At 34.3% G+C, this 25,661-nt stretch overlaps 1 protein-coding gene across 7 annotated transcripts in view; it reads right to left on the bottom strand.

Annotated features, from left to right (window-relative positions):
• Window positions 1-25,661, bottom strand: part of RAD51AP2 (RAD51 associated protein 2) — a 66,237-nt gene that overhangs the window by 8,965 nt on the left and 31,611 nt on the right. For 3 of the 7 annotated variants that reach the window (XR_014234681.1, XR_014234682.1, XR_014234683.1), the window contains one exon: window positions 18,932-23,949. Coding sequence is in view for 1 of the 7 variants with exons in the window: in XM_082356470.1 (XP_082212596.1) it covers window positions 23,831-23,949 (119 nt within the window). In the remaining 6 variants the exon portion in view is untranslated. Of the gene's footprint in view, window positions 1-18,912; window positions 23,950-25,661 lie in introns of those variants that run through there. The other 4 variants (XR_014234684.1, XR_014234685.1, XM_082356470.1 and 1 more) reach the window with 3 other exon arrangements.

Genomic DNA, 25,661 nt, shown 5'->3' with positions numbered 1-25,661 from the left:
GGGAATAAAGACACAGACCTACTAGAGAATGGACTTGAGGATATGGGGAGGGGGTGGGGTGAGATGTGACAGGGTAAGAGAGTGTCATGGACATATATACACTACCAAATGTAAAATAGATAACTAGTGGGAAGCAGCCGCATAGCACAGGGAGATCAGCTCGGTGCTTTGTGACCACCTAGAAGGGTGGGATGGGGAGGGTGGGAGGGAGGGAGATGCAAGAGGGAAGAGAAATGGGAACATATTGTATATGTATAACTGATTCACTTTGTTATAAAGCAGAAGCTAACACACCATTGTAAGGCAATTATACTTCAATAAAGATGTTTAAAAAAAAAAAATATGGAAGCCATTGGAGTCAGAATTGTCCTTGAACATCAGCTGGTATTTGAAGCTTATTATTACAGACAGGCAGGAAGGTTTTTTGGTGCATGGGAAAATCCACCTAGTGCTAACATCTAGCCAGGTTTCAAACTGGTCTTTTTAAAACCAGTATCAGAACTATTGATACTTAAGATATTTGTCAAATGACACCATAAAACTCCTAGAAGAGAGCATAGGCAAAACACTCTCTGACATAAATTGTACCAATGTTTTCTTAGGTCAGTCTCCCAAGGCAATAGAAATAAAAACAGAAATAAACAAATGGGACCTAATCAAACTTATAAGATTTGCACTGCAAAGAAAACCATAAAAAAAAAAAATAAAACGAAAAGACAACCTACAGAATGGGAGAAAATATTTGAAAATGTTGTGACCCACAAGGGCGAGATAATCTCCAAAATATACAAACTCAACAACAACAACAACAAAAAAAAAACCCAATCGAAAAATGGGCAGAAGACCTTATAGACATTTCTCCAAAGCAGACATACAGGTGGCCAGTAGGCATATGAAAAGATGCTCAACATCACTAATTATTAGAGAAATGCAAATCAAAACTACAGTGAGGTACCACCTCACACCAGTCAGAATGGCCATCATGAAAAAGTCAACAAATAACAAATGCAGGAGAGGGTGTGGAGAAAAGGGAACTCTCCTACACTGTTGGTGGGAATGTAAGTTGGTAAAGTCACTATGGAAAACAGTATGGAGGTTCCTCAGAAAACTAAAAATAGAATTACCATATGATCCAGCAATCCCACTCCTGGAAATATATCCAGACAAAACTATAATTCAAAAAGATACATGCACCCTTATGTTCATAGCAGCACTGTTCACAATAGCCAAAACATGGAAACAACCTAAATGCCCATCAACAGATGAATGGATAAAGAAGATGTGGTATATATATATTTTATATATATATATAATATATATATATATACATATATATATATAGTGGAATACTACTCAGCCATAAAAAAGAACTAAATAACACCATTTGCAGCAACATGGATGCAACTAGAGATTATCATACTAAGTGAAGTAAGTCAGGAAGATAAATACCATATGATATCATTTATATGTGGAATCTAAAATATGGCACAAATGAACCTATCTACAAAGCATAAACTGACTCAAAGACATAGAGAACAGACTTGTGGTTGCCAATGGGGGGGGGAGAGGGAGAGGGATGGACTGGGAGTTTGGAGTTGGTAGATGTAAACTGTTACATTTAGAATGGATAAACAACAAGGTCCTAATGTATAGCACAGGGAACTATATATTCAATATCCTGTGATAAACCATAATGGAAAAAAAATATTAAAAAAGAATGTCTCGGGGGCTTCCCAGGTGGCGCAGTGGTTGAGAATCTGCCTGCCAATGCAGGGGACACGGGTTCGAGCCCTGGTCTGGGAGGATCCCACATGCCGCGGAGCGGCTGGGCCCGTGAGCCACAACTACTGAGCCTGCGCGTCTGGAGCCTGTGCTCCGCAACAAGAGAGGCCGCGGCAGTGAGAGGCCCGCGCACCGCGATGAAGAGTGGCCCCCGCTTGCCACAACTAGAGAAAACCCTCGCACAGAAACGAAGACCCAACACAGCCAAAAATAAAGAAATAAATTTAAAAAAAAAAAAAAAAAAAAAAGGGCACGGAATTCAGTGTTCGCCTAAAAAAAAAAAAAAGAATGTCTCTATGTGTATAACTGAGTCACTTTGCTGCACAGCAGAGATGGGCACAACATTGTAAATCAACTATACTTCAATTTAAGAAAAAGAAAAAAAAGATATTTGTCAAAAACACACATAAATACACACACACACACACACACACACACACACACACATTCCTGGTATCTTCCCCAAACCTAATGAGTAAGTATCTCTGAAGTTAAGATTCAGAATTATACATTTTCAACAAGTTTAGATAATTCTTTTGTGTACTCAAGTGCCAATATCAGGGGTCTAGGCTACGACTACCATGAAGCCTGCTGCTAAAAAAAAGCCCATGACTACTAAGAGCTAGTGACTATTCGATTAACATTGACCTACTCTGCCTAGTAAAAGAAGTTCTTTTTCTCAGTAATTAGAAAAAAGCAATTAAGGTCCATAAGCCCTGGTCCCTGCATTCACTATAGCCTTCCCAGAGTTCCCAAAGCCCAAAGTCTAATACTGTAGTTCATCAATTGCATGAAATATTTTGGATCAGCAATCTTTTACAAATGAATTCAATTATAAGCTACCAAAAGCTGAATGGAATAAGACCTAGCTTCATTTAAAATATCATTTTTCCTTATTACATTATAATATTCCCTAAACCAACATAAAACCAAAAGAAGATTCACTTTACTTTCTTTTCTTAAATTTTCACCAAAGTATTAGGAGGTAGATCAAAACTTTCTATATCAGTGTTTTATAGCTTCTCAGGCTTATAAAATGCTTAGCTAATATTGGAAAAGCAGAAACCATCAAGTGTCACTTTTTGTTGTGGATTAACACATAGAAAAGGACACTCTGTGTGAGAATAATAGAACAAGACCAAGAAATCACAGAAGATAAAAAGCTGAATAAGAATCAACAAAATATCAGTTGTTTTTTAAAGGAAGCACAACTGATATTCATAAGTATAGGATTTAAGAATTATAAAATAATCTTCCCATGATATTCAGGATCAGTCAGATTCTCAAACACTGGATCTAATTCTGAAGTCCCAAAATCCAAGAAATATGTGACATATTTATAAAGCATTCAGAACTAAAACCTGAATATAGGCTTGAAAATATTTACTTTAAATCACCTTAGCTGGTGAAAAATAAATAAGTGAACCTATTTCATGTATAGCCAGGTAGAAATGTTTTGTTAAAGCAAAAATCTGTAAAGGGTGATGCTTATGTGGTTTGTCCTCTCTAAACATTAGAAACAACATACATAATAAGTAACTAAACACAATAATCTTTAAGATAGCAATAAGTCTTTGGAGGAGAATAAAACTGGAGAGGAATGGAGAAATGTCTACAGGGGGCTAAAGGAAAAGGTAAAATTCTTTGCCCAGATTAACTATCATTCAAGTATGAGGACAAAATAAAGACATTTTTCAACATGCAAGAACTCAGAAAGTTTTCTACCTGCATTGGTTAGGATTATTTCAGGTGCAAATGAAATAAATCTAATTCAAATAAGTTTAAACAGAAGAGGGACTCTATTTGCAACTAAGACCCAGTGCAGCCTAAATAAATAAATAAATAAAATTTAAAAAAAAAAAAAGGGGGACTTCCCTGGTAGTCCAGTGGTAAAGAATCTGCCTTACAATGCAGGGGATGCGGGTTCGATCCCTGGTCAGGGAACTAAGATCCCACATGCTGGGGGCCAACTAAGCCTGCGCGCCCCAACTACTGAGCTCAGGCACCTCAGCTAGAGAGCCTGCGCACCACAAACTACAGAGCCCATGCGCTCTGGGACCCACGTGCCACAACTACAGAGCCCACGCGCCCTGGAGCCTGCGCGCCACAACTGAAGAGAAAACCCACGCGCCGCAACGAATGATCCCACATGCCACAACTAAGACCCAATGCAGCCAAAAATAAATAATAAATAAATCTTAAAAAAAGAAGAGGGACTCTATTGGCTCAAACAACTGGGAAGAAAGGGGGTCATGCAGGTCTGACTGTGCCCAGAGTCTCAACTATTATTATCAACTCTTCCTCTCTCTCTCTTTTTCTCCTCGATCTGTTTGTTTGTTTTTCAGTCTGTGGCATCATTCTCTCTCCTACTGAATATATCCCTCCTCCAAATTGTGGGAAAAGAAGAAAACATGGTTGGAACTAGTCTGATTTTACATCATCCCACTAGTAAAAACAAATCAAAACTGCATCAGTATATATAAATCCCCTGGAAAGACTGATCAGACTTGAGCCACCTCTTTAAAAAAAATCCCTGTGCTCCAGGTGATCTTGTACTATGATGGGCTACACATCGACCTGATACCCATGTCTGTGGTCACAGACATAGAGTATAGTGACTTACAGCGCCACAAGGGTCACATCAAATGGCTAGCGCTAGAGGAGCAAATTTCTAAAGAAAAGCATGTTATTGCCATAAGAAGGTAGGAGACATAGTAGGCAGCTAAAACAGCAGTAATGCACTATGCCACCTATTTATCCTTTCTGAAAAAAAATTCTGGAAATCATAATTCTGCAAAACAAACAAACAAAAAGAAAAGAAGAATAAAAATTCACAGAAAGAAAAAGGCACGAGCAAGCAGAGAAACAAGCAAAATGTATATTTCTATCCAAATAATTGTTGATAATATGCTTATGAAGTAAAATACAGTTAAGATATACATGTATATTATTATGTAATTATGTATTTTATATACATTACATATATAATTGTTAAGAAAGGAGTTATAAAAACATAATAGGCATTTAAAAAACTGAAAAATTGCAGATGATTCAAGATCATTGTGTAGGGGGAAGGAAGTGCTCAAGAGCAAAGAAAAGGTATCCTAAAAATCTCATCTTATTTAAATGGATAAGAGGGAGAAAGTTTTATATGTATTGTTCAGTTATCTATGTTAATAGGAAAACGTATGTTTAAATACATATATGTTGAAATTTTAAAGGTAGCACGAAAATAGTGCTCTCAAATTTTTAAAGCACTAGAAGGGGAAAAACATGGGAAAAATTATCAAACCAGGACAAGTCACAAAGTGAGTTAAATATGGGCAAATAAGAAAGCATAATAAAAGGAAGAGACAAAAGAAGATGGCAGAAAAGAGAAAACATGTACGTAATTACAGTAAGTAGAAATGCATTGCATTCCCATATTCTAAGAAGGCTGTCACATGAGGTTTTAAAAAAAAGCAAAATGCAAAATTCAGTTTTATTTTATTTTTAATCAAAAAATATATTATTTTAATATTTAAAATATTTTTTTAATATTTTAAAGGAATGACACAAAGAAATTGAAAAGAATGGAAATATCAAGATATTCCTGTCAAATGATACCAAATTTAAATCAAGAATGGCATTGTTAATATCTAAGCAGAGGTAGGGCAAAAATCAATGTGACAAAAAGGGAAATTTTATATTGAGAAAATATAAAATACCTCAAAAGAATTTAAACTTTTATTCACGAAACAACACAATAACAAATTATATAATGGAAAAAAAGTTAGATCCAAGGAGATTCAACAAAAATTAAATCATGAAAACTTTTAACATACACCTCTCAGAAGCTGAAAGAAGTACACACACTAAAAAAGAATTGTAATTCTATAATGACAATGCTAGACTTTTTCGATATTGAACTTTGTACCTAACATCTAAAATATATACATTATTTTTAAATGTTTATGGCATATTTATAAAAATTAATCATGTACTAGGCCACGAAGAAAATCTCAATACACTACAAAATGTAGAAATAGTATAGGCCACATGGTCTATCCATAAAGCAATAAATATAGAAAGTAACAAAACAGGAATGTCATTAACCTCTTGCCAAGCTTGGAGACTCAGTAACAACCTGCAACACTGCTGTGGGGATTCTCCCTTCTAGCCTTTCATAAGGAGTCCAGGGCGCTGACCCCTTATTCTTGATCATAATGGGGTGATCTGAAAGAAGGGGATGTGAATATGGGATAAATATGAGACAGAACAAGAAACTCTTGAGCATGGAGGGTCTCTCTCCTGCTGGGGAAGGGGAAGGTATGGATGCTCTTCACCTAAAGCTAATGGAAAGAATAGGTAGGGGACTCTGACACAAATTTCACTCAAGGAAAACCGGGAAGGATTGCAGGTCTTTCTGAGAATGTCCATTATTCTAAGCGTGTCATTTTTAGTGGGAAAATGATAGTTAATTTATTTATAAATTCACTGGGTGGCTTAAAGTACAAGACAGAATAGGAGCAGACATGAGATGGAAGGCACAGTCTGGGACACATTCCATGAAACTGTTGAGAGTGCTAAGCACAGGTAAACTGGCCTCAGTTTCTCCCCCGTCCACTCTTCCTCCTCTGCATGCTCAGTTATCTCACAGTCTCCAATAACTCCAATCAACTTCCAGCCAGCATCAGTCTTTTTATTTCTGCTCCATGAATCTCTTCTCAAACGTGTCAGTCTCTTGTTGAACCTTCTCTACCTTACTGGACTGAGGGAAACTTGGCTCTCCCCTAAAAACATTGCTTCCCCTGTAGCCTTCTCAAAAGGAGGCTGGTGTTTCTCCCATGGCACTTCTACCACTGATTCTGAAGTAGGGTAAATGTCCTTCATGTTTTCATTGCAGCTTTCAAGAATTTGCCCTACCTCCTTCCTAAAAATCCATAGCTTTGGAACCAGGTTATCAAATTCACCCTCTAAACCATCATTATTGCTGTCATCTGAAGTCCCTAGGTCATACTCCTCACTTCTGAACAATTTTAGGCTGGCTCACCGTCACTCTCTAATACTACTCCTTTCATATTTGTGGTAATTTCAGTATACATTTAAATAAATTCTCCTGGCACTCCAACCTGTTAGTTACTTGAATGTTTTCCTATAATAATAATCTTCTCGTACTACCTCAGTCACTCTTTCCCATTGCCAGAACCTAGACACAGCAATCTCTCCATAATCTCAATTTCATACATCTTATTCTCTGCCACAATCTCCTATCTTGCAAGCTCATTTCCTATAGTCTTCCAAACCCAATAATCCTTTGATTCCACTGGGACTTCCAAGCCATTAATGCTACCACTCTTTCACTGTCCCTCATTCCTTTTGATGTCCTTACTCTTCTCCTCACCCAGTTTAAATTACATAGTTAATCCTGATAATTAATCCTTGTTATATTCCTTGCCCTTCTCTCACTGATTTGAATTTGCTTGGTGAAATTTATGCCACTGGTTATATACAATCCTCTACCAATTCTAAGTCTGAACACATGAAGCTGAGCGTGACTGGAGAAAAATGCAATTCCACACATGACTGCTCTCACTTTAAAATTCAACCATGAACCTCAAATGGGACCCTAATATTGCCAGACAGAAAAACCATAGATCTTGGTCTACTGATTCTCCTACTCTCCTAGACAACTATTTCAGATGTTCTTCTCTCTTTGGAAATCCTACGAACACCTCCTTTATAAACATCAGTCTCAGCATATAATCAGTTTCCTATATTATGAAGGATTTGAAATAATCAAAAGGGAACATCCAGAGACTTTCACCATCACATCTACACACACCTGCCTTCTCACCTGTTAGCAGAAGTAATAAACTTTCAAGCTCCTATCTGAAGCCAATCTTCCACAAGTTCACTAGATACCATCTCTTTTTGCCTACTCGTAGACAAGTTTCTAGCAATTCTTCCCTTTCTCTTCTACATCAATTTTATGCTCTTTACTTATTCTCCATCAGCATACAAAGAAACTATCATTTCTCCCATGTTTAAAAAAATCCTCTTTTCACTCTTTCCCTATAACTACTACCCCCATTTCTCTGCTCCCCTTTCCAGCAAAACTCCTTTAAAAGCCGTTGGTATTCACTGTGGCCTATTTCTCTCCCACTCTTTCTTAAACTCATGCCAATCAAGCTTTGCCCCATTGCTGCACTGAAACCATTCCACTCAACATCATCAGTGATCTCCACATTGCTAAGCTCAATTGTCAATCTTTTTTTTTTTTTTTTGCAGTACATTTTTTTATTGGACTGTAGTTGCTTTACAATGGTGTGTTAGTTTCTGCTGTACAACAAAGTGAATCAGCTATATGTATACATATATCCCCTCCCTCTTGGACCTCCCTCCCACCCATCTAGGTCATCACAGAGCACTGAGCCGAGCTCCCTGTGCTATACAGCAGGTTCCCACTAGCTATTAATTTTACACATGGTAGTGTATATATGTCAATCCTAATCTCCCAGTTCGTCCCACCCCCCGTTCCCCCACTGTGTCCACACGTCTGTTTTCTTCATTAAGAAAGGAGTGATACACTTTCTTCACTTGGCTTTCCATATATCACACTCCCTTGTTTTTTCTATTAGCTCACTCATTTCTCTTTTCTCCTTTGATATTTTCTCTTCTTTTTATTGATCTTTTAATATTGGAGTGTCCCAACGTTAAATCTTTAGTCCTCTCCTCTGTCTATGTTCATTCTCTTGGTTATCACATCCATTTCCACAGTTTTAAATACCTTCAATAAACTGTTGACTACCAGATTTAAATCTCTAAAACAGGTGTTGCTTCAAAACTCCAGACTAGCCTATCCTACCCTTAACATTTCCACTTAGATATCTAATAAACATCTCAGATTCAGTATGTCTAAAACCAACTCCTGATACCAACTACGTTAGTCAGCTCAGGCTGCCATAATAAAAAACCACAGACTGGGCTTACACAACAGGAATTTATTTCTCACAGTTCTGGAGAATGGAAGTCCAAGATAAGGGTGCCAGCAGGGTCAGTGTCTGGTGAGAGGTCTCTCCGTGGGTTGCAGATGGCCACCTTTTCTGCGTGTCCTCACATGGCCTTTCCTCAGTGTGTGCAGGGAGAGGAAGAACGAGAGAAGGCGGTGGGGGAGAGAAAGGAAGCAAGCGCTCCGGTTTCTTTTATTATAAGGACACTAATTCCATTATGAGGACCTCACTTTTTTACAACTTTATCTAAGCCTAATTACCTCCCAAGGCCCCAGCTCCAAATACCATCACACTGGGGGTTAGTCTTTTACATGAATTCAGGGGGATACAATTAAGCTTACAGCACCAACCCCTCAAGCCTTCTCCATCCTCAGCCTACTACCCCTAATTTGATAGCACCAGCATTCTTTAAGTTACTGGAGCCAAACATCTTGGAGTTATCCTTGACTTTTTTTCCTCACATCACACATCCAATGTCAGAAAATTCTTTTGCTTCTACCTTCAAAATGTATCCAAAATAAAGTCAGTTCTCACCAACTCTCTTACCACCTTGGGCCAAGCTTCTGTTCCATTTCAGCTCCTAACAGATCTTTATCTTGTTCTTTCCTCTCCACCATCTATTTCCCAACAATCAGAGTGATCCTTTTAATCACAAGTCAGATCTTACTCTCTCATTTCCTGCAAGTCTTTGTTTCAGTCTTAATTTTTCAATGACCCCTACCCAGACCACCCTATTTAATATTAAAACCTCCTCCTCCACATACATTGCCCCTCTCCCTTACCCCATTCTGCTTTTATTTAACATCTTCTAACATATTATATAATTTACTTAATTGTAATGTCTATTGTTTATATTATGTCTGCCTTGATTAGCATTTAGGATCTATAAGAGCAGTAAATTCTGTCTATTTTGTTCACTGACATATTCTGAGTGCCTAGAACAGTGCCTTATACATAGCAAGTACCCAATAAATATTTTGGATGAATTAGTAAGTTAATTCTATTCTTATATTAATGAATAATAATAAGTATTTGAGCAACTGTTCATGACAGTGCTTAGTTAAATATTAATTGTCATCATTTATTAAATGCCTACCATGTACCAGGCACTCTGTTGGACAGCTTACAAACTTTATAATTCTGATAAAAACCTTGAAAGTTAGGCCTTACTCTCAACAATTTGGAGATGAAGAAACAGAGAATCTAAGAAATTATAATGGGTTGTAGCCAGATCTATCTATCTTCAAAACCCCATGCTTCTTTCTGCTACAATATGCTGCTTCTGCTTTCAGTTTATTTGTTTCACACCCTTTTTGGAAATGCAGGGTATGATGTAACCAAAAGTCATAACGTTGCATTTATTTTCATCTCTTGCCCGACTCCTTTTCTACCGAAAAACCAAAACCCAATCTGGTGATTATGTCTCCATATGTCAGAGAAAGAGGTCCACGTTTCCCATAGTACTCAAGTCAGAGGGAAATATTTAAAGAACTAAGTATTAGATCAGAAAGAAGAACTTTCAACATAGACTCAAACAACAGTGAAACTGAAAATTAGCACATAGTTATCTGGAGAAATATTTTTTTTTCTCCATTTTGCTTCAGAATAGAAAGTTAAGGCAGGCATATTTTGTCAGAATTTCCAAAACTGAAAAGACTTTCATGGCTGAAGGTCGAGGAATGTTAAAAATTTAAAAACTTAAAGAATATTGAATCTATCTATTCAACAATCCTTTTAAAATGTTTTTTTAACTCCTATCACTAAATAAATTTTACCTCTTATAAATCTGCAATTAGGAATGGGATGAGGTAATAATCAATTCATCATAAACTCATTTTTAGGGACTAACTAATGTTAAATAAAATCCTTTCTCACATATAAGAACATTGTCAAATATGACATTATTCTATTTTGTCCAATGACAGCTTGAAAAAAATTTTAATAAGGTCATGTTTTAATTTTTTAAATTATATGTTCAATGTAATGAATTTAGAAGCTTTTCCACCTGTTTGCCAAGCTAGGCTTCAGCATAAATAAAACTATGGTTAAAATACATACATATATGTTTAAAGTGATAAGAAATGTGGACATGAACATAAATGGATTATTTTGTGCAACATTTAAACTATTACATAATCTTATATGTCTGAGTTAAATATTCATGTATTGATAGATTTATTAATGTCTCATTTATTTGCAATCTTCTTTTTAAAACCCAGCACTGGCAAGGTGCTAACATTTAACTAATGAGTAATGGAGACAAGATATTCAGAATTCATCAAGAGCCCATAAACCTTACCATCATTTAATGTCATGCCATGACTTTAATGTTTAATATACAAATATTTTTTAATTGAGGAAATTAAATTTAACATTTTCATTAAATTTTAGCCAATGCCCTAAATTATGAATACTCAAAATAGATATTCATAAATAGAATTGTAAACATGTAGAAATGTTTTAACATTTAAAGATTAAGATACTATGCACTATGATTAGATACATAACTCTACTTTTTTGGATTTCTTCCTTTCTACTTAGTCTGTGAGATTTAAGAAAAAAAAGAGAATTGACTTTATTTTTTTTTAACTTTTAAATGTATGACTCCTATATCTTCCCAACTAGGTTGTCAGCCTCATGAGAGCAACCAAGTTTGATATTCATTGTATATCCAGGAGTTATCCTGATGTCTTGCATACTGTAGCACTCAAAAGAAAGGAGAATAAAAGGAAGAAAAGAAGAAAAGCAACATTAAAGCAGATAGCAGTTATAAAGTTAATGGAAAGAGCATTAGCCTTCATTTCAGTTCAACAGCATTTACTATGTGACAGGTACTGTGTTAGGATCTAAAGTCTTATAATCTGCTTACTTGAAAAAGTCTCTTAAACTAAACATTAGTTTCATTAGCTGGAATGGGGATGAAAATGGATTGGTAAGAAGATTTAATGATGCAAAATATAGAATGCACTATAAACTTTTCAAAAACTATACAAATACACATAAGGACGATAATGATAAACTAGCTACAATTCTGCACTTCTGGTTTAGAGAAAGAATTTTCCAAAGGCATAGGAATCACTAGAAAATGAGAGCATTCATTATTCTTTATTGGAGGTATAATGTGTGAAATATTAAAAATTAATTTGTTCTAAATCCTGGAATTTCAGTACATGCTTCCTATCCCAGAAAACCTCTTTTAATCTTCCGATTTATTGAACACAAATCAATTTCTCAAATTAAAAGGAATTTCAAAAAATAAAATAAGGAACAATTTTTCACTATAAGAAGAGGATTAAGTCCTTCAATATATTTTCTTTTTAGTCTATAATCCCCATGATTTTATATAAAAATCATAAAATGAAAAATATATCATTAACAAATGTATAAATCTCCAGTTAAACTAAATTGCTCATCTTCAGGCTATTCTGAATAGAATCTTCTCTGTCCTACCCCTAATGTATAATTTTTTAAAATCTTAAGATTTAGTTTAAATTCTACATGTTTCATATAAATTCTCACTCCCCAGCCAGGTTCAATCTTTCAGATTGCTACACCTCTACAGCACAAAGATTGTTCACTCTGTTCTGTATTATCTGTCAATATGTTTTTCCCTTCAATTAGATTAAAACTCCATACCTTGTCTATCTCTATAAATACCACAGTACTTGCCAAGTGTTTTGTATACATCAAATACTCAAGGAATGTTTATTCAACTAAATAATGTGTTTTATCTATTTTAATCTAATAATGTTTCATGCTTTCTTTCAAATTTACCAATATGCAGTATTTTTATGCCTAAAAATTACTAAGTATTTTGCTAATTTAATTTCAAGTATAATCTCAATTACTTTCATAATTCTATCTCAATTTAAAACTTATCACCTTGATGTACTGTCTTTGTAAGAAAAAGCTGTTAAGCAAAGGAACTTTACATCCAAGTTCTAACAAATTCCCAAGCAGTTTTCAAAGACACATAGGAATGTGTTAGCCATAGCTAAGAATTCTACCATAAAATCAGTTTGAGTCAAAAACTAGAAAGAGTTGCAAAAATGAGAGTTTTTTCCCTTCTGTTGTTATGAAATTATTATGTCACTCATGTGATAAGAAAGGAAAACTAAGCAAAATATTTTTAAATAAAGAGAAGTTCAAAAGTGCTATATATAACTCCATGAATGTACTTAATGTCACTGAAATGTATACCTAAAAATGATTAAAATGGTAAATTTGTATTATGCATATTTTACTGCAATAAAAAAACTGCTATATCCTTTTTAAATTTGTTTTATAGTAAAAGGATTTCCATGGGACCTGGCACAGAACATTACACATGTTAAAGTAAACTGGCCAAACATGTATAATGGTTGAATTGTGCCTTAATAAAGAAAGTGTCCTGGAAAGTAAATATTCAAAACAAACAGCAGACTTCAAAGCATAAGGGTAAATATTCCTCAGCCTATGCTTCATATGTGGAATCCTTTAAGGCAGGATACCCTATTAGTAACTTTTTATTTATAACCTATAAGTGATGATAAAACTCCTTTCTAAAATATTAATAATAATAACTATTAGTAATTACATGCTTGCTGTGTACCAGGAGCTGTGCTAGACATTTCATGTATATTATCTCTAATGTTAGTCCCTGAAAATCGATCACATAACCCTTACTTCACTCCACTAGTCCCCATAATCACAAACTTTAGAGCTACTGAAACTTCTTTTTTCAGGTGTGGAAAACAGATCACTTCCATAGTATTGTCTTTATAAAAGACGTCAGAAAATCCAAGCAATCATTCTTATGATATAGAATAGGAATTAATTTAAGAGGGAGTTCCTTACAAGTCAGGCCCAAACCATTCCATGGGTAGGTTCCCTTAAAAGGATGGTTCCCGTATAGAAAGAATGATGAGTAATACGATCTGAGTTTTACAAATGAGAGGATTTATAGAAATGAGGTCATTTATTCAGTTCCAAACTCATCATATGCCCTCAGTAAATGTTTGTTGAGAGCAGGAATAAATGAATGAGTTAGGAAACAGATCATATACTTCCTACTTGAGATACATGAGAGATAATGATGATCACTACCCTAAATCTTTATTCTTTTTCTTTTCCATCATCCTTTAATAGCAATTAAAAGTTGCTAAAGTACCTAAAAATATTACACATTCTTTGTTATCTACATTCAATATCTTTCCCTCTTGGTATTTCTCCTTTTATTTTCAATTAGTAACCCACAGGGTGTTTCATTTGCAGAACAACAGAATGACAGAAGTTATTTTAGTGATTACAGTATACCAAATGAAGAAACATTTGAAAGCCAAATGAGGCTACATGACATATTCAAGGTCATGCAGAGAGAGTCAGAATGAAATCTCAAATATCCTATTATATTAGTTGTTTAATGGATTTTGCCTGTTAGATTTTTTTTGGGGGGGGTGGGTGTATTTTTTTTATTGAAGTATAATTGATTTACAATATTATATTAGTTTTAGGTGTACAACATAGGGATTCAATATTTTTATAGGTTATACTCCATTTAAAGTTATTACAAAATAATGGCTATACCTGCCTCTTAGATTTTATTAGCTAAATTTGTATACTCTCTTAATCTGGAACCATGATATATACATGAATATTCCACACAGTAGTTGGCAAACTGCTGGACATTTACTGGGTCTAAATACATACTTGATGGTTATTAACATTCATATAGTCACAGAACTGGAATTACTAATAGTATTTGGTTGTCCATGCAGCACATCATAGGGCATTCATTCATTATACATCACAAAAATAACACATTAAAATATTCCCTTATATTGGTTAGTGGTTTTGATTTCCACTTAGTAGAAACTTTCCAGGCCTAGCATAGACTTTTACAGCTCCATCTTAATGTTGACCATTTAGTCTCTGGTGCATTTTGGCTCCTAAGTGCAGCTCTTGCTAACAAAATAGAAGATAAAACTTCCTTTGGAGCAATTTTATCATGGCTTAAAATGCTTTGAAATGTCTCTGTTCAAAAAGAAAAGCTTTTGTTAATGTTGATAGTGTAATTCCTTTAAAGAATCCCCAAAAAGAAAATCTATGAGAGAAACACTTTCAGAATTTTATAGGTAGACACAACCACAATTTAAAATGAACTATAATTAGTCCCTTTTTCCCTAAAAGAAACTGTATTGATAGAAGGTGAGGGCCTAAAATATTTGAAACCTAAGTCTTCTCATATAAGATCCCTGGCTAGAAAAACTAAGATTATAGGAATCTTAAATAAATACTGCTAAGTGAAAGAAGTCAGGGTGCAAATATGTAAAACATGACTCCAACTATATGATATTATCGAAAAGGCAAACCTATAAATACAGTAAAAAGATGAGTGGCTGTCAGAAGTTGTGGGCGTGGGGGAGTGAAGAGGGATGAATAAGTGGAGCAGAGAGGATTTTTAGGGCAGTGAACCTATTCTGTATGGTATTGTAACAGTGAATACATGGTTTTATGCATTTGACAAAACTCACAGAACTGTACAACACAAAGTATGAACTCTAATGCAAATTGTAAATTTTAGTTAATACTAATGTATCAATTTTGGTTCAACAATTATAACATATGTACCACAGCAACACAAAATGTTACAGGGAAACTGGGGAGGAGGAGTGGGTAGTAGTATACAAAAACTCTGTACTTTCTATTTAATTTTTCTGTAAATCTAAAACTACTTTAAGAAATAAGTCTATTAATTTTTTTAAGTTAGTATTATAAAAATGTTAATGGTTATAAAACTACACTCTCTCATTTCTTAACAAGAGTTTTAATCTAGCACGAGAGTGTTATATCTCTTCAGATAAACACATGTTCAGCTCCATACAACTTTATAACATTGTATATTTATGAATCGTGGGTGCTATTACACTTTCTGTGTATACAGCAGTTTCGAAAATATTCCTAGATGCAAGTCCAACTTTGTGGCATTCTAATCAAAATATGTTCACTTAAAGAAATTTCTTTCCTGTCAAAAAAAAGTTTTAATTATTAAATAAAAGTTTAAAAAATATATGTGATTTAAGTCTGTTTTAGAGAAATAAATCAGTATGTACACAGAAGTATACATTGAGCTAATTTCTATACCACTCTGCAACATGCAAATTAAAATTTTCTATCCATAAGTTTGTCACTCCCAAAAAAGGAGGAGATTTAGACGTGTAGAGAAATTTTGTGAAAGTATATAAAATGTTTGAACAAAATGCTACTAAAGTGATTAGAAAATGAAGTAGCAGCTGAAGACTCTGATCCACCCAGCAGGCGATGAAAGAACCCTTTGTTCTGCCCCATTACAATAAGCTGCCTCTAAATTTTGGTTATTCACACGAAGTCCATTTGTCCTATAGCAAGTTGTCCTACTCATAAAGGTACTTGATGGCTGATAATGACAATAACAGTAATGCTGAGGATAATCATTCCACGTGCAGCATTTAGAATAGTGGTCGATTTGTGTGGTATTGTTTTGTGAAACAAACTTTAAAAGACACAAAATATAATTTTATAAAACATTGATTTTTGCCTATAGGTGAAAGTACATAAAAATTTCATAAAGTTTTGTTGAAAATCAGTGTTATCAAGGATAAACAATAAGGGGCTTCCCTGGTGACGCAGTGGTTAAGAATCCGCCTGCCAATGCAGGGGACGCAGGTTCGAGTCCTGGTCCGGGAAGATCCCACATTCTGCGGAGCAACTAAGCCATGCACCACAACTACTGAGCCCGCGTGCCACAATTACTGAAGCCCATGTGCCTAGAGCCCGTGCTCCACAACAAGAGAAGCCACCGCAATGAGAAGCCCGCGCACCGCAACAAAGAGTAGCCCCGTACTCGCCGCAACTAGAGAAAGCCGGCGTGCAGCAACGAAGACCCAATGCAGCCAAAAATAAATAAATTAATTAATGAAAAAAAAATAAACAACAAGTGTGTAAATCAATTTAAGTAGGTGTTGTTTGTTTTTAAAGGCATTTATACAAGCCTTGTGAGGAAAAAGTTGGGTTCTGCTTTGAAGCTGGCCTAAATTCTGAGAGAGACAGAGTAAGCAAGAAAGAGCCAAAGACAAAAATGTCAAAAAGCCCCATTGGATTTAGCTATATTCTCTTCTGCAAACTAAAAAGGCTACAAACTTAGTAGATTTATCAATAAAAATACAAAGCCAAGCATACAAAATCATGAAATAAATGCTATATTAATATTCAGCATATAATCAATAAACGTTTTTGAATACAAGACACTGATAAAGTGCTTTAGAGACTAAAAAGAAGTTCCTAATATGATGCCTATGCACAAGCTTAGATAGGTGAAGAGATAAATCGTATGACAGGTGTAATAAATGTTTTATGGGTGAATTTTTAAAGAAAGCACTAATGTTATTTATGGTTCATAGTAATTATAACACATTCAAATAGCTGGAGACAGCATTATAGAGATTGTAATGTGAGGCTGGATAAGATTTAAATAGGTAAGAGAGGAGAGCACTTTAAGAGTGGAAAGAACATTAGTAAAATGGGAAAATATTAGTTGGAGAAAGTGAAGCGTTAACAGACTAGTTAGTTATAGGGAAGCTGTGGGGTGATCACCCAGAAAGTTACATTAGGTCAAGTCACATTATAAAAAGAATGGAAAAGGATGAATAGGTCAGAGAACTCCTTAGGAAAAGAAAGCAACAGGATTTGATAGCACGATATAAATGTCAGGTGGAAGAGTGAATGATGACTGATAGGATTTTAGATATGAGTTGAAGTTATTGACCTGTAGCAATGTGGAAATTAGAGCAGTATACGGTAGCAGTTAGGCACCTTGGCCCTGAAGCAGGCTGCCTGGGTTTAAATTCTAATTTTGCCAGTTAACACTTTTTGAACTTAGACCAGTTATTTAAACTCACAATGTAAAACAGAGATAGAAATCTGTGAGGTTATTTAAGGATTAAATGATTTAATATATGGAAAGATTTAGAATAGCTCCTGACTCATAGCATACATCTAATGGATATTAGGTTTCTTTATTATTGTTATACAATTGAAATTAGAATTTGAGAAAGATATAATTTGGCACCTAAACCATAAATTTGGTATGGTAAATGATCCCATCAAATTGAGGAAATTTCTAAGGAATACAATACAGAAGTAAAAAGCAAAAGTCCATGGGCTAAACTTTGGAGTTTGCTTATATCTAAAAATCAGAGAATTAAAAAAAATAGTATGGTCAGGAAAATAAGAGGTAGTGTATTATCACAAAGCAAAGGTATCATAGGTGCTAGGCAGCTAGCAATGCAAAGAAATAAGAGAAAAGGCACACTGAAAAATGGCCAAAGTCCTCAGTGACGCTTAAGAGTGTTTTTTCTAGTGAAAGGAGGCAGGGAAGGGCAAAGAGAAATAAAAACTCTGAGAAGAGAAGGGATATGTATATATATATATGGAAGATTACAAAATAAATGAGTAGGAATTAGAGCTACTGAATGTAGAGCAATATATATATATGGAAGATTACAAAATAAATGAGTAGGAATTAGAGCTACTGAATGTAGAGCAATGACATAAGGGAAAGAAAATGCAATGGCAATTAGCCAGGCAGCAGAATCAATCACAAAGATTTTTTAAGAAGAAGGAGACATATGGATTATGTAATTAAGTATGTCAATAAAATTATGTTTATTGAAATATGAATATAATGTTAAAGTGGTATTAAGGCTATTTTTAAAAGTTAAATCAGAATTACTATAGTTGCTTTAAAAATTGTTATTTTAGTCAAAATGTCAGATACACTAAACCCATTTGACTTTTTATGTTTCAGTTTCTTTAGCATTAAGTTTTTTCTCCTCTTAACCTCAAATTTTTAACATGTTGAAATACATACATTATTGAATTTATTAAGTATTCTGTAAAAAAAAGTATAGTTACAGAACAGATAACTACTAAAAATACTTTATGTGCTTATTAATAATAAAAAGTTATTGTTTCATAGAAATATGTAGGGGCAAGGAACTGTTAACAGTTGTTTCCTCCATCAAGAAAAATCGGATCGCTGAATGTCAAAAAGTAAGAGAAGGACTTATATTCACTGTTTCTTTTTTTTCTCTATCCTTTGCATTTTGTACCATGTCTAGATATTAACATTTCAAAAACAAATAAAATTTAAAAGACTATTTAAAGGAAAACATAAAAGTAAAAAGGCAAAAATAAATAAAAACTTGTTCTAATAGCTGGGTTTTTTGTTTACTAATGCAAAGGGAATACGTAATTAGAAAATTTAAATGTATTAAACTGATTTTATAAAAATTTTAAATGGGATAAGAGATAGGACATTGAATTTTGAGAAGTATTTTTATAATTTAGTTTTCAAAATTATTTAGAAATTATATATGCTTTTACTTTGTTCTACCTTATTTTTCTCTTCATAAAAAAAAGTGGAAGACATTTAAAATTCTGACAAGCTAAGCAGCTGAAGAAAGATAATTTCTGAAGAAAGATACACAGTAAGCGATCTAGATTCAAGCTTTGTTTTGACATCTTTGGCTCAAGGAGAAAATGCAACAAAGAATAGCAAAGAAGAGGGAAGAGGACTTTAAATGCCAGGACTTGCAGAACTATGTGCCTAGAGAAGAAAAGTTTACTCAAAGTGATACATTTAAGACATAACTATTCTTGTTTACTTTGTTGATTCTTGCATTCAGCTAACACTTACTGAATACTTATTGTGTCAAGCACCGTTCCTAGGCACTGGAAACACAGTGATAAGTAAGAAAAACTTTTGCCCTCCCAGAGTTTAAAATTTAGTGAGAAAGGCTGACAATAAACAAGATAAATAAGTAAAATACATAGTCTGTTGATGGCAAAGTATTAAGGAGGAAAAAATAAAAGCACGGAAGGGACATATGAATGTTAACAGAAAGAAAAAGCCACATTGAGAAAGTGACATTTGAATGAAGTTCTAAGGAAGGGAGTGCAAGGCAAGCTATACAGATATTTTAGGAACAAGCATTCCAGGAAAAGAAAGCAAGTGAAGAAGCCCTGAGGCAGCGACACTCCTAGTGTATCCAACGAACAAGGTCAGTGTGGTTTCAGTAGAATGAAGAAGGGGAAAATAGTAGAGAGGAGTTTAGGGAATTGAGAGCGTCAAATCATCACATACCCTTGTACATGAAAGTAAGAATTTCGGCGTTTTCTCTGAGTCAGTCGGAAAGCCTTCGGAAAGTTTTGAGCAGAGTTGTGATGTGCTATGACATATCTTAAAGAATCATTCTGGCTAATGTGTTCAGAATAGATTGAAGGGGAGCAAATACTAAAAGCAAGGAGACCAACTGGGACTCTACTGCAATCATCCTGGCAAGAAAAGCTAAAGCCAAGAGGATTTGGCAGTGGGCCAGCTGTGCGTAGTGAGAAAAAAGTGTCAAAAATGACTCCAAGATCTCTAACCTGAGTAACTGAAAGAATGAAGTTACCACCCACTGAAATGAGAAAGCCTGTGAGAGGAGGGGTTTGCGGGGAAATATCAGGAGCTCAGTTCAGGACATATTAGGTTTGAGATGCCTATTAGACATCACAGTAGAGATGCTGAGTAAAGAGTTATGAGTGAAGTTAAGGGAGGAGGTCCTCAAGGCTTCTTCTTTTTTTTTTTTTTAATTTTTATTTATTTATTTATTTATTATTTTTGGCTGCATTGGGTCTTCGTTGCTGCGCGCGGGCTTTCTGTACTTGCAGAGAGCAGGGGCTACTCTTCGTTGAGGTGTGCAGGCTTCTCATTGTGGTGGCTTCTCCCGTTGTGGAGCACAGGCTCTAAGCGCACAGGCTTCAGTAGTTGTGGCTCGCGGGCTCAGCTGCTCTGCGGCATGTGGGATCTTCCCGGACCAGGGTTTGAACCCGTGTTCCCTGCATTGGCAGGCGGATCCTTAACCACTGCGCCACCAGGGAAGCCCAAGGTTTCTTCTTCTTCTTTTTTTTTTTTTTTTAATTACATGTGCTCAAAATTATAAAATTAAATTACAGAAACATAATTGTAGAGACTTTTAGATTATGAGTTTATTCTTTTGCCCGTACCCCCAATAGGTAAAATAGTTTAATGACTATTTCTTCTCAGTTTGCTGTTATAGCATGTGCCCGTGCTTACAAACAAAAACAACAGCAACAAAAACATGAAATGTGAATATTTGAAGGATAGCTTCAGTGATATATTTTACAACTATATGGAAAAAATATAATTTAGAACCCTTCTGATATCTTTATATCCTAGTCCCCGTAGCACAAAAGATAATTTTTAGTAGTATAAATTCTGTCACAAACTACTGTATTTCTATGTAAATATGTATAATGTCTGTGTTATTAGAAAAATTTCCCAAACTATGGCTAACTCTACAAATATCCTTTCATGTGGCCATTTAGATGGAACTAAAGATCAACTTTACTACGTATTTTGTTTTCTATTTTGATTAACTAAATAATGTTAAATGGATGACATTAACTCGGAGGTTTGCATACTTAAGGCACTGACTATCAACATAACTTTTTCAAGTTGATTTAGTGGAAGGCTCTGCTTCTCTTCTCATGCTCACTGTTAATGCATCCAAAAGCTTGTTACTTTAAACTGAAGTAACACAGAGATTTATTCTAAGGTTGAATAAAAGCAAGTATTTTTTGAAGTGGCTTTCATCCTTTGAATATTTTTCTTCTGATCTGAAAGCATTCAACTTTTACATTTTAGGAACAAACATAAAAAGAACAATGTGGAGAGAGGGTGGATTTCAATTTTAAATGTCTTCTACCATAGCCCTCAATGCAGACTCTTCAAACCTGGCTATGAAGACAAAAGCAAAAGAGCCAAAATGTTACCTCTCTCCTATCCTCCAACTTTCTAATTCCAGAGACAAGAATTCACAGAACTAGGGAGAAGAGGGAAGGTGGGGTCTGTTTCTGTGTGCATATGTGTGTTTGGGTAGGTGGTACTGGGGGAAGGTGTACTTGAGTAATGACACTAGCACGAGCAAATTTCCCATTTGAGGAGGTGTAATCTTCCTCAAAATTTTAATGAGAAAAGCTCTACAAACCAAAGTAGTAGTGGGGTAGTGGCATGGAAAACCACAGCAGCAGTATGTGCTAGGAATTTAAACTTATCACGTAGTTCAGAGTGTGAAAGAACCAATAGTGGTTGTAAATTTATATACTATTTATTAGAGAAAGAATGAAAGCATATATAAAACCTCCTAAAATTAGGAATAAGACTGGAAGCACAAAAATTTGCCCTAGAGAAACTTATATGAGAACAAAATTCAGTGTTCACACACAGCAACAAGGAATAGGGAAAAGGACAAACCTTGGTTTGTGAAGACAAACCTTGATTGTGATGAGATCTGCCTTGTATAAAGATAAAAGAAAAATCCAACATGGGACTTATAATAATAATAAAAAGAAGGAAAAGGAAGATGAGGACCCATGTAGAAAAAATGTTAAAGGAATATCTTCATCAGACTCAAAGGAATAGGCATACTCCTAAAGATAACCTAATTCAGGATACAGTAAAAAAATTAAAGAACAAGTCAAACGTTCTAAATAGTTATTAATTATTGAGTATTTACTATGTATCAGTATATTGTTATTCATTACTGAGGAGTTCTGTCAGAGCTGTTATAAAGATATCACATGTATTAGCTCATTTAATCATCACAATGATCCCATGAGATGTTATTATCCCCTTTTTAGATATAAAGACTTTCCCAAGATCATAAAGCTATTAAGAATTCAAAAAGACATAGCTATTATGAGCAGGTGTAGAAATTTATTCATTCGTATACTCAAATAATATTTTATGGGTACTTACAAGGGGCAGGTACTATTCTAGGCACTTGGGATATATTAGTGGGGGGAGGGGAAAGAAACCTGCCTTCAAGGAGCTTGTATTCCAGCAAGATATAAATTATATAGTGTGTGAGAAGGTGCTGAGTTCTGGGGGGTGGAAAACAAGAAATTAGAGCAGGATATTGAAGTTAGAAAGTACCTGGTGGGGGATCAAAGTTAATGTATAGAGCTGAGTCTGAAATGGTTTTTAATGTGTCTGAGAACCTTGGCTTGTAATACGATAATTTAATCCAGTCATATTTATTTTGTGAATTGATACGTCAGTGTTCCTTCTGTCATTGTATGCTTTCTGATTTTTATCTTTTTTGATGCTTCCTTCTTTCCTTACTTTTTGCTAAGTAGCCCACTTTATTGTTATTTCTCTGCCAAGTGTTTTGAAAAGTATTACTCTACTAATGGTTACCTTTAAATTATGTATATCATTTATTTCCTCTATGTACAGAAACTAAGCTCCACAAGGCCAGTCTTATACATGTCTTCTTACGTATTCTATTACTGAGCCTAATACAGTAGCAGGAGTATCAAAATATTTTTGTTTTATGAATAAACAAATTAATAGTAGGTATTAACTACATGATCATAATTCTGCTCTGGGGCCAAAGATAGACTCTGGAGGGAGAAACTAAAACTAGAAAGTGAATACAAAGAAAGGTGAAAAAATTGCTACAGAGGAGAGTGCCTCTATCCCAATCCTGACTAAGTGATCTTGAAAAACTTACCCATCCTCTTTGCACTTCTGTTTTTTTTTTTCACTTTAAAAATAGGGAGAGTGGATTTGAACAGTGGTTCGTTACCTTTTTGTGAGTCATAGATCCTCTTGAGAAACCAATAAACACTAGCAATGTTCTCCACAAAAGCTTTATATACATGTATCATGAAAAATAAGTTGACATATTTTATAAGATTATGAAAAGCCTTTAATGTGAACATTGCTTTTTTAATGTGAATATTGTTAATGCAATATGAAACACTAAAGAAATATTTTATAACATTTAAAGGTAGATACACACATTAGATACATACACACAAAACCCTCTCCATATTTTATAATAAAGAAAGCCCAAAACTCCTAAGCTGGAAGGAAGCATTTATCCAAAGAAAGAAACAGAAGATTTATAGATGTGAAATGTTTTGAAGTATTAAAGTCCAATACCTTCTTCTAAGTTCTCGTAACATATTTATTGCAGATAGGGATGAAGTCGTTTAAGCTTAGCTTTTCTTGACAAACCAATTCTGATTGGTCGACTGCATGTCTTAAGAGGTAGTACTCTTGAAATTCCATATGAAAAGTTGCCACCTAAAAGTATAAGACAATAAAAGTACATAAGGGAGTAAAAATCACTCATAGTTTCTATGCTTAAAATTTTTTACTAACTTCTAATCATGATACTAGCAACATTTACTGAGTCACTGAGCTAAGTGCTTTAAATGCATTACTTTACTTACTCCAATCTCCATTTTTTAAAAGTGGAAAACTCAGCACAAAAAATTTAAGTAACTTGCCAAACATACAATAAAATAGCAGCTAAATAAAATCAGCGTTCCAGTCAGGAAATCTGACTTAACAACAAAAAAACAACTATATAGGTTTTAAAGTTAACTTGATGTAGTGGTTGTAAAGACCATGTTGTTTTTCTATTAGAAGTTACTAGACTATACTGTTAATAATTACATTTGGCTTCTAATAGAGATTATTATCAATAATAGAGCACAAATGTATTTCATCTGTTATGTATCAATGGAGGGCTCTAATTTTGAAGTTTTTATTTAACATCACACTAACATTTTCTAAAAAGCTCAAAACATTTCATGGAGGTATATATGTTACTAAATCAGTTAACCAAACAAGTAGAATCAATTACTCTTGATAATGAGTATCTCTCATTAACAAAATACCTCTTACTTTGAGTACTTTTTAAAAAATAAACAGTAGGGTACATATGTAAAGCTAAAAATGTATCAAGCTTTAATGAATTAGTGTGACCTTAACATAACAGCACATTATGCTAAAAACAGTGTAATCAACCTAACGTTAAATATGATTAAAGGTAAACAGCATGATTTCTACTAAGCTGAATCAAATAGAATCTGTGTATCTATGTAAACAGTAATGAAATAAAATACAAAATTTAGCTATATGTAAATAGAGAGAAAACACAAAAATAGTTATAAATCAGTTTATGATATTTTATTCAACATTAAAATTATAAAGTTAATTATAAAAATAAGAGGAAAAATGTATTGCTAGATTTTTGCATGTTTTTAAATGAAAAAGGATGGTCTAAAATAAAATTGTTGGACCATGTCTGATACACTAGATTTGGTTATAAATTAGGTAATTTCAGCAATTTATGCTAAGTGTACTTCTTTATTATGAAATTATTGTTTCAGAAAAAAGCTATGATTAGTCTATTTGATTACTTTTTCAAAGTATAGCTTTCCTCTTTCACATTCTAATACAATAGATACTTCTGGTAATTTTGCAATGGATGGGAAATGGGAAATCACTGAACCAATTCGTATCAACAGCAGGTCTTTTGCAAAGCACATGACCTTAAACAGTCATTAAATTGTGGCTATAAGAATATGCTTCTTTGTCTCCTTGGATTTCCTACCATTTTTAAAAAATAAATAATGATCCCTTTTATTATTGCTATATACTAGATTAACTTACTGCTTTGTATTGTGTAACAATTCTAAACATCCAAGCATAATACCAGAAATTGCTCATTTTAGAAAGCAAAGTTAAAGAAAAAAGTCATGAAGGTTGTTAGTGGTCTTTTAGAAATAATGCCAAGTCAGTTGTTTTCTAAATCCTTGTAACTCAAAGTTCCAGCTCAACTCAAAGTCTAGCAGCATCTCCATCTGCTAGGAGCTTGACAGGAATGCAGAATCTTAGAGCCTACCACACAACAAAATCAGAATCATTTAATAAGACACCCAGGTGATTCGTATGTCAGATGAAATAAAAACTCAGTTGAGAGCTGTGAGTTTCAGTTTTATCTGGGG

The sequence above is a fragment of the Balaenoptera borealis genome, assembly GCF_965194805.1.
Source record: "Balaenoptera borealis genome assembly, chromosome: 15".
Lineage (NCBI taxonomy): Eukaryota > Metazoa > Chordata > Mammalia > Artiodactyla > Balaenopteridae > Balaenoptera > Balaenoptera borealis.
The sequence above is the reverse complement of the archived record's forward strand: the minus strand, read 5'-3'. Positions and strand labels throughout refer to the sequence as shown.